At 44.8% G+C, this 20,127-nt stretch overlaps 1 protein-coding gene across 2 annotated transcripts in view; it reads left to right on the top strand.

Moving 5' to 3' along the window:
• Positions 1–20,127, top strand: part of LOC124721797 (protein turtle homolog B-like) — a 406,195-nt gene that overhangs the window by 260,320 nt on the left and 125,748 nt on the right. The window contains exon 4 of one of the 2 annotated variants that reach the window (XM_047246919.1): positions 11,050–11,151. The exons of the other annotated variant lie outside the window; for it this stretch is intronic. Coding sequence (XP_047102875.1) covers positions 11,050–11,151 — 102 coding nt within the window. The remainder of the gene's footprint in view (positions 1–11,049; positions 11,152–20,127) is intronic. 2 annotated transcript variants of the gene reach the window in all.

Below are 20,127 nucleotides of genomic sequence, written 5' to 3'. Positions count from 1 at the left end.
TCCATAGTGACAAGAGCGTGCCGAAAATACCAAATTTCAGGCATAACCTCTCACCACACAGTGGCCGACGGCCTTCACTTAAAAGACCGAGAGCAGCAGTGTTTGCGTCGAGATGACAGTGCTGACAGACAAACACCACTGCATGAAATAATCGTTGAAGTCAATGAGGGGACGTATGATGAACGTATCCGTTAGGAGAGTGTGGCGAAATTTAGCGTTAATGGGCTGTGGCAGCAGAGCACCAAGACGAATGCCTTTGCTAACAGCTCGACATCGCCTGCAACCTCTCTCCTGGGCTTTTGACAACATCGTTTGGACCCTAGACGACAGGAAAACCTTCCCGATTTCAGTTAGTAAGAGCTTATGGTAGGGTTCGAGTGTGGCGCAGACCCCACAAAGCCATGGAGCCGAGATGTCAACAAGGCACTATGTTAGCTGGTGGTGGTTCCACAATTGTGTGGGCTGTGTTTGCATGGAATGGACTGGGTCCTCTGGTCCATCTGAAGTGGTCATTGACTGAAAATGGTCATGTTCGGGTGCCTGAAAACCATTTTCAGCCATTCATGTACTTCATGTTCCCAAACAACGATGGAATTTTTATGGACGACAGTGCACCATGTCATTTGACAATTCGAGCGAATGATTTGGCCACCCATCGAACATTTATGGTGTTAATGCGTCACGATTAGCCAGAAGGGGAAAGCAGCAGGCACCTGTTGACGTGAAAAATCAAACATATTTTTAACTGCATGAATGTTTAATGCCATAAAAAGGAAAGGCAGGCCTAGAAAAACCTCCGAGACTGAATGGGCTGCCGCCCAAGAGAGCAGGAGAGGAGTACGTCTGGTCGGGTCGGAAGCTGCCAGCAGAAGAAACCGGACGGCGTGTCCGCTCTCAGCGACTGACCGCGGTCCCACCCCCACTTGACCACCTCCAAGCCTCCCTATTGGTCGGCCAAATCGAAGACGCTCAGTTTTGTAGCGTTACCTTGTCAGCAACACGTGAATTTAGCTGCTGATGGTTTAACACGTGAGTTTCAAAGTGGTTATGTCCGGTTCTGGGCAACGTGATTGAGACGCTGCAACTAGCCGCCGGGCAGAAGGCACTGACGAACATAAAGTGAAAAATAAAAATCAAACTTTTATATTAATAAATCCATTCAGTAACGGCCCCCACTGTACAATGGGACACAATCGAGAGGTCAGTTTGTACACAAAATCCTGTACCGGCAACACTTTCGCAATTGTGAATGATTATAGAGGCAGCATGGGTCAATATTTCTGCATGGTACTCCAAACGACTTGGTGAGACAATATCACGCCTAGTTGCTTAACTACGCCGCGCAAAACGAGGTCCGGCATGATATTAGAAGGTATCTCCTGACTTTTGTCACCAGAATGTCTGTAGTTCCTAGAGATGAGCCTCTCATGTGCATATATCGAAACTGTTTAAGGATTCCAAGAAGAATCAACTAATATATTGCTTCCAGTACATGTATCTCGTGGGAAGTTAAAGAGATTTGAGCTTACACGGAAACATACCATGAATCGTTTTCCCCACACACCATACAGAGCATCCAAGTCACAGAGACCAACGCTTGCGGCTAGATCACATAACTGGCAGCTAACATGAATTTATTTGCTGCTGAACAGCAACATGAATGTCTCGAAATGACAGCATTCAGGAGGTTATATGGCATCGAACTTTTCCATTCCTGTCATAACACCGGCAATGTACACATTCACGTTTGTTGTCGAAGGGGTGGCTTTGCTACGACATTAGCTCTTGTAACTTCAACTTTTTATAGCTTCGTTGGAATTCGCTTCCTAATGTGGGTTCCAATCTTCAGTTAGTTCCACAAGATATCTTCTAAATACCGTCCGTGTATTATAATAACCTATTTTGGGAGGAGATTACAATGGTGCTGAAAAAGATGGGAACAATGGTAATTCTTAGAATCCATTTTTAGAATGCTGACTGAAGCACATCCCAGTCTGAGTGATGGGTCACATATGATACTACTATAATAAACAAAGAACGCCTCGAGAAATATATAAAGAAGCTGCTGAGATCCTAAACATTTACTAGCAGCTATGTCCGAAGAGTAGACATTTGTACCATAGAGATACAGTCAGGCTGCACAATCTGTTACGAACGCTGCAGGCCCTGTGATAGTTGACACTAGATATACTACAAGCCGTTCCTCCAACTATGACTATTACACTGCACAACAAAATTAAAGGATCATTTTTACTAACCTCGTAATCGTCTCCTATTGCGACACATAAGTTTGAAATTTGGCTCAAAGGTGCTTACAAATTTCCTCTGTAACAGTGCAAAAGCGTGGTGCCCTGTGGCATCACCCTCGGGCTCGGGGATGCTTCAAACAAGGCGTCGACAGATGTGAAGAAATGCCACAGTTCATGAAACGGATACTACGTTAAAACAATTAGGCCACTTGAGCAGACTGGTCGGTAAACAGGGTTTCTTTGGTGAATATTGCTGAACCTTCTCTCGAGATATTAGCTTTATTAATGAAACCCTTATTACAACAAAGTTTTCATTCCTTGGTACTTAAGATACAAAGATACACATTAGTAAAACTCTAGCTCAATAGAAACATTCATTTAAAGGAAACGCAGAGGACCGGATGTCAGTAATATTAACAGTAATGTAAAAGGCAATAAAGTAATCAAAGGAAACTATTAGACTACGGCTGCCATTTGCACTTTCCTTAATGAAAAAGGGAAATTTCGTTTAATTGCTTGTACATCAAACCAAATAAGGCATCTTAACGTTAAACAACTTTCATGGGACCTCTGTCCGTAATATGAAAATAGTGCCAGAAATTCAAGCCGTTGACCCAAAATTTTATCGTCAACAAACATCCACAGCCCACCTTGTGAGATGAGCATCAGTCGTTTTTTAAGTAATACCTTACATTAGAGTTTATAAAACTCATAAATAGCAATCTGAGAATTATATACTGGCATTACTCAAAACTTGTAATCATTTATAAACAGCTCCAATAACATTAAAGAAAGACAAACCAGGAAAAAACCTTTCTAGAAATTTTAACCCCAAATAAATTCGTGTACCACCGTTACAGAACTGCAGCCAGAAAATGCACCACTCTGTCGCCTGGACAAGAGTGGTCAAACCTGCCCCACGCCGCTTTCAATTACAAACAATCTCACACTAGCTCGGGAACAAATGCACAGAGTTTAACCAGGCTTCTACAACAAACAGCGAAGTGCATTTAGTTAATTAAATTGACATACACTTCCATCCGTGTAATTATTATCGGCTGCAATGCTCCCAGTTGAAAATAACTCAGGAAACCAGGACAGTCTTGTAACTACTTTTAACTTGGAGGCTAAATGTCCTCGATGCCAAAAAAGCTTCTTTCTGAATTTCAAAACAGGAAAGAAAAGTACCCTTGACCACCTGAACAACCTGTAAGGTGAGATTAACACTGTCAGTTAGAACCTTGGAATGTCCAGTAAGACAAAAATTCAAAATCCAACTGCTGTAGCTAAGACTCTGTATAACACTTACAATGAGCCACAACCTTAGCACAGTCACCCACAGTTCATTGTTCCAGTTCACCATATTAACTGTCGTCCAAAGCTACTACAGAATGCCCCGCACCTCAGAGGAACGTCATCACACTCCAGTTCTCCAAAACAAGGCGTCCCATCTGGCGCGCAGTGCTCGCTTAGTGATCGTATGTCGCACTTAGTCCGCACTGGCACAGAGCCACTGCCGGCGCAACAGTCTCCCGCGCCGCCTTGCGTCTCGTTCGGCAATCTTCCTGCACTGTCCTAGCGCGCTGCCTATGGGCCATGTGTCCACAAGTCATCTGCCAGCAATGTAGCTGGAGCCGATCTGTGTAAAGCAAAATCGATTGGGAAACATCAGTTCAGAAGTTCATGTGAACTATAAGGTGGATTAATGACGTCATATTCGCACTAAAACTCACCACAGTTCGCAAGCGCATCCGTTCACGCGTCACAGAGTGGGGAGGCCGTTAAAGCCCCTCTTATTCATATTTCACCCTTTCTTTTTACGCCTCTGCCATTTAGGTCAGAAACAACGATACCCAGCGTTGAAATCAGACCGTTTTCTCATGGGTAGCCAAGGAAAACATCTCAGACACACCGCCACTCAGAATCGACACGAAAAGGCCTCAGGGGTCGACACGAAAAGGCCTCAGGGGATGGCATAAAGGGCGTCAGTGAAACACCCCCTTCTCTTGGGGCGTTGATCCCCATACGTTTCGCTGTCGAAAACGAGAGTTCACTGTCCGATGAGTAACAGGACGCTTTTCTTGGCAACGTTCGGCACTATTACTACCCTCTGGGCGTTCCAACCCTACCGTAAAGGACAATGTGGTGTTGCAGCCTCACTGAACGTGATCTGACCCGTTGGAGTGTAGCGCGACCGCAATTTTAGCTCTGGTATACAGAGTGGAACACCTGGAACAGTTCAAAACCATTTGACGAAATTTGAATATTATCTGAAGCAGCCAATGGTGTTCCTTCGCTTTCTCAGTCCTGTTTTGCGCTCCCCTGTGGCGCCATCACTGCATGGGGGGGGGGGGGGGGAGGGGGGAGGAGGGGGGTGATAGGGGGGCGGCCCTCCTAGTTCGACAACACCTTCGGTACCACCCACGCACCTGTTTTCTGCACGTTACAAATGTACCTGTCAGAAATTTTCACATCAATTCAGCCGCGCAGCTGCTCTAGCACCTGTTGGTTAGGCACTCCCTTCGACACGCCTTGGGTGGAGTTTGCCTTCTTCCAGACCCTAGAGCAGCCATGAGGCTGAATTGGTGTCGGAGTTTCTGACAGGGACGTTTGCAATGTGTTCAACAAAGGTGCATGGATGCCACTGAAAGTGTGTCCAACTGGCATTCTTAAGGTGCGTTTACACCTGTGCGACTTCCCGTGCGCACTAGGCGCATGCAGCCGTTGCCCGAGGGATCAAGGAGGCGCATGCACCTGTGCAAAGTTGCACTTGCCTCTGAATTCTGCACACGGGGGTGCAGAAGTCTTCTCATAGCAGACGGGGAGACGTGTGCTTCTACTTGCGTGCGGGATAAGCAAAGCCTCACGGCGCACAGGTGAAAAGCACCTTTAGATCGCTTGATGTTTTACTCATGCACATGATCGCGCCACAAGAGGACGGAATCAGGAGGGCTGAAAAATCATAAATACTCGTTGATATTCCAGATCACGTTCAAATAGCGTCGAATGGTTTTGAACGGTCCCTAGTGGTTCCACCCTGTATACCAGAGCAAAAATTGCAGTCGCACAACACTCAAAAATGGTCAGATCACGTTCAATGCTGTTGCAGTCCCACAATATTCTTAGTGTAGGGTTGAAAGCCCAGGTCTGGGCAGCAGAATCGCCTGTTGTCAAGAACCTCGTCCTGTCGCTCATCGCACTGCAAACTCTCGTTTTCGACCGCGAAATATGCGGGAATCAACGCCCCAGCGGAAGGGGTAGTTTCATTGACGCCCTTTATGTAACATCCTGAGGCCTTTTCGTGTCAATTCTGAGTTGCGGTGTGCCTGAAATATATTCCTCGACCACCCATAAGAAAACCGCGTGATTTCAACGCTGGTTGTCGCGGTTCTGACGTAAAAATAAGGGCTTTGATAACCTACCCATCTTGTGACACGTCGACAGTGGCGTTGGGCAGAATTTTAGAGAAATTTGGTGCCAATATGACATCATAAACCCACCGTTCACCTCACATGAACATATGAGCTGTATCATTTTGTTGCTTGTGTTAACACTTTGCTGCTTGAAGCGTTTTCTAACCCGAGGGGGCGTCGATGCTGCGGTGGCGGATCATGAGCCTAAATTCTAATCAGGCTAAGAAAAACATTATGGATAATCCTCTTTCCTTCCCTTTTAGTGTACGCATACGCAGCGTTCCTAATGACGACGCCGGTGACCACCACCACCACTACTATAATTACTACTGCTAATAATAATAATTATAGACACTCACTATTATTTACCAACGAACTGGTAGATTGAGCATATGATTGTTGTTACTTGTAAGACAAATTAACTCGATGATCCTCCTTCTTCCCAACTCTTTCGATGATATCGTCACACCACATGTCTCGACTTTCAAATATTCGCACTACCGGTATTTCAACTGGCGTACAGGCAAGAACTAATAAGCAATCCTGTGCCATACTGTTCCTCAAATACGTTATTACGCATTTAAGACAAGAAAAACTCCTTTCAACTGAAGCAGTTGTCGCAGTATTGGTTGCAATTAGACAAAATAGTCTGAAAGCTTCCAAAAGAATTTAGTCCGTTTCATTCTCAGCCTTTCTTCTGATTACGTCTCCCAGACTGACAGAGTGAAATGTTTACTTATGCTGGGAAGAAAACAGTCTCCAGTTCTAAACGCAACTGTGAGCGACTGAAGGACACACCATACACTTGTAGTAATGAATCCACGCCGTCTACAGGGAATTGCTGACCATAATCAGATCTACTGAAAAACTAAATTTAAACGATGTACAAAACAGCGAGTAAAAAGAGCTTGGAGGCAATTTCACGGACGGTTTTCGTGAATGACGTATATTATTCTGACGTTACAGTTCCATCTCGTTTCACTGTTCAAAGGAATGCGTTTACCAACAATACTGTCTGGAACTGCTGTGTGTTTGTAAGACCAGTGGAACGAAACAAGAATACCCTGAAGCGTGCCGGCCGCTGTGGCCGAGCGGTTCTAGGCTCTTCAGTCTAGAACCGCGCTAATGCTTCGGCCGCAGGTTCGAATCCTACCTCGGGCATGTATGTGTGTGATGTCCTAAGGTTAGTTAAGTCTTTAAGTAGTTCTAAGTCTAGGGGACTGATGACCTCAGGTGTTAAGTCCCATAGAGCTCTCCAACCTCGTCACTCCATCTCAACCTATGTCGTCCTCTTGCTTCTCTTCCCCCAGGTTCACTGAAACAGGCTTTCCTTGCGGGATCTGTCTCATCGAGTCGCATTACATGTCCAGCCCATCTCAGTCTACACAGCTTTATGAACTTGAACATATCATGCTCCTTATAGCAGTCATAAAGTTGGTCATTTCTTCCCATTCTCCAGGTCTCATTTTCATATACAGGTCCAAAAATCATCCTCAATATACTTCTTTCATGTGATCTCAGTTTGTTTTCACCCTGCTTCGTAATTGTCCATGTTTCTGAGCCATAAGTAAGTGCTGGGCGTATCAGCGTTTTGTAAAGTCGGCACTTAGTCCCTCGTGATATAAGCTTGGATTTAAAATGTCGCAACACTCCAAAGTAACATAGGTTAAAAGCACTTATGCGAGCCATAAATTCAGTAAAGGTGGTGTCATTTGCTTCTATCTTCGAGCACAGATACGTGAAACATTCCAATCTCTCAAATGTCATTCCATCAAGGGTTATTGTGGGCTGTAAGAGTTGGTTAGTGCCATTACTTACATACTTCGTCTTTCCTTCATTAATTCTCTGGCCCATCTGCTCTGCACTTTGTACATCTCTAAGTGCCCTGCTCACCAAGTCCAAGTCATCTGCATATCCCAGCAGGGGAGGAAAGAATCCTTACTGAAATTACACTGCTGTCCAAAGTTAAAGCAACAAACGGAAATTTTGCGAGGTTGTGTTTATTTTGCCACAAAACAGTATAAACAGGTGATAGTAAAGTAGAATTTGCACACACATTCTGACAACTGGTTAATGTGTGCAGTATAGGGTGTGACCATCTCTGGCACCAAAACAGGCCTGACAACGATGGAACATGATGTGAATGACGTCATCAGTCTCATTTTGAGGCAATAACGCCCATTCTTCCTGCAGAGCTACTCATTAGTCTTAGAGAGTGGTTGGTGGAAGCTTATGTGGTGCAAGCCGTCTTCCTAGTGCATCCCAGACATGCTCTATGGGATTAAAATCGGGAGAGCGACAAGTAAACGCCATGCGTGCAATATCTTCAGATTCCAAAATAACATCAGCCTCCCGTGCTCTATGAGGTCGAGCACTATCGTCCACCAGTACGTTGTCTGGGCCCACATCCTCGCAACAACCGCGTATGAGATCCCAAGATCTCCTCACGGTACCTGCCCGTAGTTAAATATTGCTCATTCACCCGTATAATTTCAACAAGAGGTGTTCGAGTAGTCAACATAATCCCTGCCCACACGATTAGCGATCCTCCTTGATATCGGCCTCTTTCCACAACGCCTGGGTCCTGAAATCGTGTTCCACTCGCCCTCCAGATGCGAATCCGTCTAGATTCACTTTCCACACCAAATCAGGACTCAACTGTGAAAAGAACATTGGCCCACCGTTCGACTGGGCAGGTGGCATGTTGACGGCATCACTCTAGACGTTCATTTCTATGAAGACACGCCAGAGGTAAACCGACAGCAGGTCTCCACCAATAAAGATCACTCTGCTGAAACCTTCTGTACACCGTTTGCCTCGATACAACACATCCAGGAGACGCTGCGACGTCAGAGGCCAGTTGCAGTGCAGTAGTAAGGCGGTACCATCGTGCCCTTACAGCCAAATAACGGTCCACTCTTTCTGATGTCATACGTGGTCTGCCCTGTCCTGGTCTCTGGGATACAGTTTCGGTCTCTATAAACTGTCGCCTCATCCGAGAAACAACAGAATGATTCACACTAAGCCATATCATCACACCCTCTCTTACCCACATTTCACCCCGTCACTTGACGCCTCTGTGGTGGAGATCAGAACCGCACGTTGAAACCACTTGGTGTTCTTATGGGTGGCTGAGGAAAATATTTCAAACAGACCGCCGATCGAAATCGACATGAGAAGGCCTAAGAGACTGGCATAAATGAGCGTCAATGAAAATACCCCTTTCCTTGTGGCTTTCATTTGCACACATTTGGCGGTTGAAAACGAAGGTTCATAGTGTGGTGAGCAACAGGACGACGTTCTTGGCAACCTTTGACACTGCAGACATTTTTGTCTAAGCACATCGTGGACCTGCAACCCCATTGAACATGATCTGACTCCTTTCGAGTGCAGTGCGACCCCAGTTTTTGCTCTGGTATTCAGGGTGGAACTACTAGGGACCGTTCATAACCATTCGACGAAATCTGAACACGATTCGAAGCAGCACAAAGTGTTCATGCTTTTCCAGCCTTCCTGTTACGCAACCTCCTGTGGCATCATCGTAGAAGACTGAAACATTGACACATGCGTCAATAAAATGGCAAAGGATCCTTCCTAGACCCTCTAATACAGCAACACCCTTGGTGCCACCTGCACACCTTTGTTGACCATTTTAAAAATGTATCTGCACAAAGACGACCTGTGACAGATTCCTAGGCGCCTGCAGACAGGCAATCGCTTAACATCCTATTCATTCCATATACCTACAAGCAGGCACCAGAGTAGCAGCAGAGCCCAACTCTGCCAGGTGCCTATGAATCTGTCACATGTTGTTTCTATGCAGTTGTATTATTAAAGTGCTCAACGACGGTGTGCAGGTGGCACTGAGAGTATTAGAGTATTTCCGAATTTCGGGCGTGGCGGGGAGGGGGGGGGGGGGGTTCTACGAGGAAGCGTTTGCCTTTGTCGCGCGCCACCCCCCTCCCCTCCTCCTACTCGCCCCCATGATCACGCCACAGAAGGGCACGAAACATTAGGGCTGCAAGAGCATAAACACTCTTCACTGCTTCGAATCAGATTACGTCGAATTGTTTTGAACGGTCCCTAATGGTTCCGGCCCATACACCAGAGAAGAAACTGCGGTCGCACTACACTGAAAAGGGGTGCATTCACATTCAGTAGGATTACAGGCCGACGGTGTCCTTAGAGAAGGGTTGAACCGCCCGGAGGGTACCAACAGTGTCAAAGTTAGTCACTAACGTCGTCCTGTTTCTCATCATACTGTGAACTGTCGCTTTCGACAGCGAAATATGTGTAAGTGAATGTCCCAAGGCAAGGATGCTTCATTGGCGTCCTTTATGCTACTCCCTGAGGTCTCTTCACATCAATTCTGAGAGGCGGTGTGTCTGAAATGTTTTCCTCCACCACCTAAAACGAAAACGCGTTATTTTAAAGTCGTGGTTCTGATCTCCATCGCAGAGGAGTCAAGAGAAGGGATTAAATGTCATAAAGAGAAGATGTGACGATCTTCCCGTCGTGAGATACGTCCACGCTGCTGTGGGCAGGATTGTGATAAAATCTGGTGCCATCGTAACATCACTGGCTCACCTTACACTCTGGCCTTTTTTCACGTGCGTGGACCCCTTGCTGTTAGAAGCATCGCTAAGCCGGAGGGTGACGCCTCACACAAATGTCCCATTACAGAGGAACACTGTAGGCACCTACGATTCAAAATTCAAACTTCTGCATGGCAATGGGAAACACTTCCTGGGTTTAGAAAAAGTGACCCTTTAATTGCGTTCTGGAATGAACATTAGAACCAACTAATATTATGTAGAGTTTAGGTTATGACGAACAAAACAGTTTTTATCTGAAGCAGTTGATTTGGCATAAATCGATTGGTTCCACTGGATCTAGGATTTATGAAAACCACAGCTAGTTGAATAGAATATATTACAACACACTAGATAAGAATAGTTCTTTTTTTTGCACAACAATGTTCTTAGTACTTTTTAACTGTGCTGGGACTTTCGGTAACAAGGAATTTCAATCACATTGTGTTAATAAACTCTCCATACTCTCAACAGTGTTATTAACGAAGTAAGGATATTAAGAAGAATTAAACAAGTAATGTGATCGTTTCTCGGAATTGTTAGAGTGTGAACTTTGTGCACAAAAATAAATTAGAACATTGGTTCGGAAATTTCACAAGGCATAGTGCGAGAAAGCTATGAGTGCAACCAGAAATAGCAGAGGGCCAGATAATGTATTCTGTTAGAATGTAAGTACGCAGGGCGAGATGATTATAGTTGTCTGTCAGAGGACATGCAGAGAGTGCTGCGTGTTCGCGAAGAAATGGAGCGTTGTGAGTTGTGGGTGGAGAGCTGTGAGCAGGTGTGTGTGCGCAGACGACCCCGGCGCCAGCGTCAGCCCACCTCGGATGAACGACGAGCCTCGTCGTGACGACGAGCTCAGCTGGCGGCGCTTCGTCCACGACAGCCGCTCTCCAGGTTCGCTGACGACCTCAGTTACAGTTATCACTGACTCTTACTAACCGCCCCCGGGTTGCAGATTGTGCCATTTTTGGTCTCTAATATACAGCGTGTTCATTTTAACTGAAGACATTGAATTATGTAGAAAAGGACACATCGGATAAAAAAGTTGTAATTCCAACTTGTTTGTCTCGGAGGGAAACATCCAACAACACCGCACTCAACCCGTCACCTCGCACCATGGGTGGGTGGCGGGGAGCTTCTTTTAAATCTTCAATGGGAACCTCCCTTTTTTATTGTAGATTACGATTCTACTGCAAAACCTACACACGTTTTATCTGAAGCAGTTTCTTCGTTTCGCCGCCGATGGTGCTTTAATTGGACGAATAGAAATGGGTACACAATCGTAATTTACGCCATGCTTCTCAAAAGCCCTTGATATCCCCACCTCCAAGCTGCGAGTATTGGACAGGCCACTATTTCATAATTGTTAATGGGAAACCAAATTCACAAGGTTGCATCCCTCCGACATATCGAACAGCGGGCTACTTAACGCGCCACCGTGGCCGTGTAACAGACTTCCACATATCATAACAGGCAGTACACTGCTACCGGAGCTCACTTATCGTGCAAACGTAGAACAGATAGCAGCTCCAAACATTACAACACATGCGCAGTGTTTACTGCCTGCACACCAACTTATCATTTGGAGAACAGACGTGCAAGTGGACGATAAATGTTGCAACCACAGAAGAAAAAATTGAAATGATCCTTATTTACGGAGAGTGTAGGAGAGATGTTAGGGCTGCTGTTGTCTTGTATGCCGAGCGTTTTCCAGAGAAAGCTGGCTCTCGTTCGTTCTTTTATAAATTTGTAAAGGCCTTGTGTCTGTTGGTGACCTACAGACCTGCAAAAGGAATCGAAGTAAACGTGTTACAGGAGAATCTAGTGAAACAGCTGTATTAGCGGCAGTGCGCCACAACCCACTGATAAACACTCGCCAATTACACCGCAATTTCGGTATGTCCGAGGTAGTATTGTCACAATACTGCATCGTCATAAGTATTATCCGTACCACGAGCCACTGTATCAAGAACTTCATAGCACCGATTTTCATAGCCGGGTAGTGTTTTGTGAATGGGCACGTCAACAAATGCAAACGACGTCGACTTCCTTTTCCGAGGTACTATTTTCCGATGAGTTTACATTCACAAACTACGATAGCGTTAACCAGCATAACATGCATTACTGGAGTGTAGACCATCAACGTCCTTGGTTGGTTAATGTATAGTGTGGCATCATGGGCAAGAAACTCATTGGTCCGTATTTTATCGACGGCACGTTGAATGGACTCAAATATCGAAAGTTTTTTGGAACAGGAACTATCTGTACTACTGCAGGATGTTGCCTTGGGCGTTCGACAACGTCGGCGGTTTAAGCATACGGTTCACCAGTGCATTACGCAATTGAAGCACAGGAGGTATTAGCCCGTGTTTACACCGGTCGGTGGATCGGTATAGGTGGCACTATCAATTAGCCCGATAGGTCGCCGGAATGACGTCGCCCGATTTCTTTTTATAGGGTATTTAAAGGTGAGGTGTACCAGAAAGTGCCAACAGGCCGTGAAGACGTGGTCGACCGCATCAGAATCGCCTGTGCTGACATTCGCGCAGATGTGCTTCTGTGCTGTGTGTGGTCATTTGAAGAGCTGATCACTAAGTGTGTCAAAGTTGGCGATACTATGTTTGAATACTTGGTCTAATTGGAAAAGTAGAGTAGCGTTCGCCTCGAACCACGGCAACAGTGACACGTCGAATAGTCCACTGTTCGATACAACGTTACGAATGCGATTTCCAATTACAAGTTATGAAATACTGGTTCGTCCTACCCTCGCAGCTTGGAGGTGGGGTCCCACGTGCCATTGGATATTCAAGGGCCATTGACCGGTAGGTCGTAAATTATGACTGTGTACCCATTTCTATTCCTACAATTGCAGCACATCTGTAACGAAACGAAGAAAATGCTTCAAACAAGACGTATGCGGATTTTTCTGCAGAATCGTAATCTGCAATAAAAAACGAGGGTTCCGGGTGTCGAGTGTGGTATCGTTGGATGTCGCCCTCCGAGACATAGAAATTGGAATTATAACATTTTGATCCGATATTTACTTCTCGAGATATGAACACCACATATAAAAGTAACCACCTTTTCATATAACAAACGTTGCATTTGGTTCCTCGTGACTAATAAAGTAATACTGCTTGAACTTGCTCGTTTCTTCTGCTTTTTTTCTCATGTAATGCATGATATGAAAACTGTGGTGTCCTCATTTTCGTGCGTAATAAAATTCTAACAAAGATTCTAAAGAATGAACACATTCCTAACAGTAGAAAATCTTAGGCTACATGAGGGCATGTGTGTCCTAATAATACTAATACATTTACTTTGCTGTCTAATCCAGCTGCACACTATATTCTCCATCTCACAACTTTCACAAATCATTTCGAAAGAAACTCTCAAATCACAGGATGATTCAAAAAGATTCATCGAATTTCACAAGACTATACTTTCCACATGAATGAACACAGAAACTTAGTGTGAGTCCTAACTCACACATAGGACTACAAAGAAACTTATTTTCGAAAGAACTTTCCTTGTTTTTCATGGGTATATGTTTTACATCCATGTACATACCACCTTTGGATGCTTTTTAGAATAAAGTTTAAGATCAAAATTGTAAATACATTTTAAAGATGTTCAATGTGTCCTCCAACGGACGTAAGACGGGCATCTACAAGTTACTGCATACACTGTTGTTGCTATGCGGCATCGCAGTTCGTCCAATTTTATTGGGAAGGATGCAGATACAGTCTTCACAAACACAAACAGAACAAATATCACGTACCGTGAGATCAAGTTATCTTGGGGGCCAATGGCGCAGTGCGTGATCCTTACGTTGCTTCCATTTGCGACTTCAGTGAAATCAAGCGGAAGCTCATTGGAGGGCAGGGTGAAGGTTTGTTGCGTTTTTTGATGAAAGGTGGTTCTGCCTCGGAGCAGTGATGGCCGTGTGTTGGTCAGGAGGATGCCGGTTGGGACCTGCAACCAACATGTCTGCGTACTAGACACACTGGACCTGCACTTGGAGTTATGATCTGGGGTGCGATTTTGTATGACAGCAGGAGCAGTCTCGTGGTTATCCCATGCACCCAGATTCCAAATTTGTACGTCAATCTTGTGTTCCGATCTGTTGTAGGCGCAACAGTATACTCTAAAGATAATCACGCTGCACAGTTGTAACTGAAGTGCACCCGTTTAAACGTACAGCGCAGAACCTTTTGAGCACAGACAAAGAAAACCAAAAATGTCGCCTGGGGGAAAAATTGGTGTAGTCGCAAATTATTGTTCAGTGAGTGGAGGAGGAGATTAGTGTTTAACGTCCCACCGACAATGAGGTTATTACAGACGGAGCACAAGCTCGGGTTAGGGAAAGATGGGGAAGGAAATCGGCCGTGCCCTTTGTCAAAGGAATCATCCCGGCATTTGTCCGAAGCGATTTAGGGACATCACGGAAAACCTAAATTAGGATGGCGCATTTGGGATTCCATTCGTTGTCCTACCAAATGCGAGTCCAGTGTGCTCACCACTGCGCCACGCCGCTCAGTATTATTGTACAGTCATTGGGGGTAATGTCATGAACGATAAACTTAAAATCCTGACCGGCGGGGTGTGAGGGTGGAGTTGGGGGTCCCGAGCGAAGGGTACTTTTTAGGTTTTCCTCGAATATCTCTAAAAACGCGGCCTAGCGAAAATATTTCCCAGTATAAAATTAAACTACATTAACTTTCCTGCAAAACAGCTCCTATTCATATTTTCTCTAGGACTAATGGTTTCCGTGTTGCAAGGGATGGAAAAATCTCAGATCATTAAAAAGTGTTTTAATGGTGTAAAATTCGTGTTCATTAATAAGTGAAGTAGGTTAAGAGCAAATATTAAATCTATGTACCACATCTAAGTGCAGTCCAACAGTAATAAGGGATAAATTGTGTCCTGGAGGCGTAACAGCATGGAAAGGCACACTATGTCACAACAAGAAACTACAGGGTATTTAGCACAGTTATATCGTCCCTTCTGCAGCTCGTCTTACAAATCACTGGCGACACAGTGGGTGTTCTTTATCCACAAAGTGTGTTAACACTACACTGAATACAGATACCACATGTTAATAATACAAACGCAAGAAAAGTATGTAGTCAGATACTGTGTAAATCTCTGCACACTGTTCAACAGTGCCAGAGGGAAATTTATTCTTAGTCATATTGTACAGCTGTAATGTTCTTCCGGGAAAGGTGGCTTCGTACAACACGAGCGCTGCTCGCTTTTCAGTTTACAGACGGACTATACCTCACCAGCGCTACCTGTCCAACGCACTCAGGTAAGTGGACAAAGTAACTTCACTGAGCTGGTGGTTATATATTGGAGTTACTTGCAATTTATTAAGTGAGTATTTATTTGCAGTTGTTAATTGAGCTTTTACGGAAAATACGTTCCTGCAAACAGCGGCTGAGAAGTGCTTATAATGCATTTGTTGATCTGTGTTGCAATATCTGAAGTTCCATAACACTTAAGTGACTTCCTACTATTACAGACGGAGCCAATATAAGTCTCTGTATATCTCAGATATTGGGAGAGCTGAGGCTGGACGATGCACTTGACAGACTCAAACTGCGAAAAGTACAGGGTGAGCACAAAGTCTGGCCCTGATTATAAAATTTTATAACAGAATAATCGTTTGACATAATAAGTTACATTTGATGCCATTACATAGGTTAATGTTACTAGTTTTTTTTAAGACCACTTACGTTAGTAAACCTCAACGTGTGCCCGCAGCTCGTGGTCGTGCGGTAGCGTTCTCGCTTCCCACGCCCGGGTTCCCGGGTTCGATTCCCGGCGGGGTCAGGGATTTTCTCTGCCTCGTGATGGCTGGGTGTTGTGTGATGTCCTTAGGTTAGTTAGGTTTAAGTAGTTCTAAGTTCTAGGGGACTGATGACCATAGATGTTAAGTCCCATAGTGCTCAGAGCCATTTGAACCATTTGAACCTCAACGTGTGCTCCCTTGGTAGCTCGGAGAATGTCGAGGCGGTATTCCAGTTCCCGCCAGGTGTTTCGTAACATGTGTTCTGTCACAGCACCCACAGCACTTTGTATCCTAGCCTTCAGTTCGTCGACGTCAGCAACTGGGGTGACGAAGGCTCTCTCCTTGATATAGCCCCAGAAAAAAGTCAAGGGGCGTAATGTCTGGAGAGCGGGATGGCCAGGGTGTTGGGCCGTTCCTCCCAATCCACCAATCCGGACATTACTCCCCTCTCCAGACATTACGCCCCTTGACCTTTTCTCTGGGGCTATATCAAGAACAGAGTCTTCGTCACACCAGTTGCTGACGTCGACGAACTGAAGGCTAGGATACAAGCTGCTGTGGGTACTGTGACAGAACACATGTTATGAAACACCTGGCGCGAACTGGAATACCGCCTCCACAGTCTCCGAGCTACCAAGGGAGCACACGTCGAAGTTTATTAACGTAAGGGGTCTTAAAAAAAACTAGTAACACTAACCTATGTAATGTCATCAAATATAAATTATAATGTCAAACGGTTATTATGTAATAATTGTTATGATCAGGGCAAGACTTTGTGCTCACCCTGTATTTCAGCCTTTCATAATGGAAAAAATGAAACTAAAATTGTCAGATACATATTAAAAACATGTCAGACTTGGGGCAGAGTCTTCAGTGTGGTAGACGGTTGACAGCTCCATCTGTCTAGCTTTATGTTGATTGAGCACTCAACAACTGCAAATAAGCTCTCTAATAAATTGAAAATAGCTCCACTATACACATTAAACACGAGCTCAGGGAAGTTATTTTGTATACACACTTGAGAGAAATGGACAAGAAATGCTGGGGACGTATAGTTTGTCTGTAAATGGAAAAGCGAGTAGCAATCGTTGTGGGAAGCTGACACTGCTGGGAGAACGCTACCGCCGTACAGGATGTCGAAGAATCAGTTTCCCTCTAGCACTGTAGAACGATGGGCAGAGAGTTACATAAGAGGGCTTGCTGAAAAGTAATGCCTCCGAATTTTTATGTGAAAACTCTTAAGGCTTTAATAGAATTTTGCGTCGATTTTTGGTAGAACACCATTATAATAAATGAAAAGCATTAGTTTGCTTTTGCTCTAAGTATTACTTTTATTTTATTTTATTTTTGTTTTTATTTACTGTTCAATTTTTTCCCTTTTTACATTGCATTACCAACACACTGTCAAAGATGTTACTTACTGTATGTTTCTGCTTCAATGTAGACGTGTAACCTCTCTTCCAATGTTGTTTACAAACATTATAATTTATTTGGTGACAATACTAAAATGGTTCAAATGGCTCTGAGCACTATGGGACTTAACAACTGAGGTCATCAGTCCCCTAGAACTTAGAACTACTTAAACCTAACCAACCTAAGGTCATCACACACATCCATGCCCGAGGCAGGAATCGAACCTGCGACCGTAGCGGTGGCTCGGGTCCAGACTGAAGCGCCTAGAACCGCTCGGCCACATCGGCCGGCTGACAACGCTCAGTAAATATCTGATGATGACCTTGTAAGCCAAAAACCAGTTAACGCAATAAACGTAATTCAGTAGAACAAAAGCAGACTAGTGCTTTTCGTTTATCTTAAAGCTTTTCCAATGAAGGAAACATTACTAACATTCTGCATCTTTATTCTTCAAGTCTACATATTTATTTCTCAACATACTCACCCTGGCGATGAACAAATTTCTCCCGACAAAATATGGTCAGTGTAAAATGTTTGATCCGCAGCTCGTGGTCGTGCGGTAGCGTTCTCGCTTCCCGCGCCCGGGTTCCCGGGTTCGATTCCCGGCTGGGTCAGGGATTTTCTCTGCCTCGGGATGACTGGGTGTTGTGTGATGTCCTTAGGTTAGTTAGGTTTAAGTAGTTCTAAGTTCTAGAGGACTGATGACCATAGATGTTAAGTCCCATAGTGCTCAAAGCCATTTTTGTAAAATGTTTGACTTCTTTCACGGAGCCACAGCCTCACATCTGCTTGCAGCGCTACATCAATATCCAAGTGAAGTCCTCGAAGGTGTTCTATAAGTTTTGGAAACAGATGAAAATCGGATTGGACCAAGTCGGGACTGTATGGAGAATTATAGGTGACTGTACAGGATAGCAGCCAGTGAAGGAATGTTTTAGGAAATTGGTTTAAGAAATTTATTTCAAAGGCCCAGTGGAATCTTTACAAGTTTTCTCCCAGAGTAATTCACGCCATGTCTACGTGACACAAGTCGCTTGTCTTTCAAAACCGAGGCAGTTCTGTCCAGTTAAAGCTGCTGCCAGGAGACGCCCTGAGCACTCTGCTGAAACTGCTAGCGAATTCACGCCATTGATTTTAGCCATTAGCGCGCGCGGGAAACCGATCACGTGTGTGTACGCCGGAGCGTCCTGCGGAGCAGAACACACTTGCTTCTCTCTCTTCTAATCCAGACCTCGAGCAGAACAGACGTCTTTTTGGACGGCAGAGCCACTGGTTCTGCTTTCAGGACCGGCCATCAACGTAAGTTAACATGAACCGGTTCCCCTTCCGTTACCAATTGCATCTAATTGTTCGACCTCCTAGACTGGCCTAACCCTGCTAACTTCCGACCCTAGGCGCGCCCTTTGTACTCCGTATATTGAAATATATCCTCTTTATTGTACTTAATTTCCTGTTTAGTCATTTGACGGCAGCTCTGGATGCCCACTATCAAATCCTGACCTCTCGACCTGTTGCGCACTGCCGCCACGAGGCATACTTAACAACCATCTTCCCCTTCCCTGCCATTTTATACATTAACATTGGTGTCAGAAGTTTCTCTCCCCATCCCCAAACCACGTACTCTTTTACAATTGGTGTCAGAAGTGGGATGTAACAATTATCTCCCCCTTTCCTGGCACGAACTCTTCTACATGACACTGGACCCAAGTCGTCGGATTGTTGCAGATGTCGCAGCATTCTGCGTGGTCTGACATTGCCGTGCTGAAGGGAAGAGTACTCTATGTGTGGACGAACTCTTTGAAATCGAAATTCGATTGCAGCACGCTGTTTATCACGCACCGTCATGTCACACGCTAAAATTCGAAGCCCCCTAGCCGCAGATACCTTCAAATATGTAGATGTGAAAAATAAAGACATAGTATGTTAATAACGTTTGTTTCATTTGAAAAGTTTGAAGAGTTTTCACATAAATGATTCGTAGACATACTTTTCAGCACGCCCTCGTAGAAGTTTTTATTGCGTTGTATTGTTAGCAACTCATATCTGTATTCAATGTAGTATTAACACACTTAGTGTGCGATGAGCATTGTGTCGCAAGTGATTCACAAGGCGCGCTGCGGAGGGGTCGGTCTAAATGTGTGAAATCCCCTGGAGTTGCTTTTTGCGACGCACTGCGGTAGAGTGAATACGGAATTACCGACTCGCTCTATGTTTTGCGCGCCTATGACGGAGGGAAGTGCATGAGCACAATCCAGCGACCTATATTACCTCACGTTTTTAACCTCCAGTCCTGCCTTTCCATCCTGTTACACCCCCACAACACAATTTATCCCTTAACAAGGTTCTACTGCACTTGGATGTGGTAAACACGTTCAATATTTGTCCTTAACCCATGTTATTTAGCAATGTACATTAATTTTATTCCATTAAAACACTATTTTAACAAGCTACCATGTCCATCCCCAGCAACGCGTGAACTGTTAGTCCTAAGGAAAAAATGAATAGGACCTTTTTTAAGGAAATTTAACAGGTTTCGTTAGAATCCGCGGTTTTCGAGATAGTCAAGAAAAACTTAAAAAAGTAATATCCATCCCCCCACCCCCCACCCCGGCACCCTGTCACCACGCTCACGCCCCACCGGTCAGTATTTGTATTATGTTGAT

This window comes from Schistocerca piceifrons, chromosome X (assembly GCF_021461385.2).
Source record: "Schistocerca piceifrons isolate TAMUIC-IGC-003096 chromosome X, iqSchPice1.1, whole genome shotgun sequence".
Classification (NCBI taxonomy): Eukaryota; Metazoa; Arthropoda; class Insecta; order Orthoptera; family Acrididae; genus Schistocerca; species Schistocerca piceifrons.
Note: the sequence above shows the minus strand (reverse complement) of the source record. Positions and strands in the feature narration are given on the sequence as shown.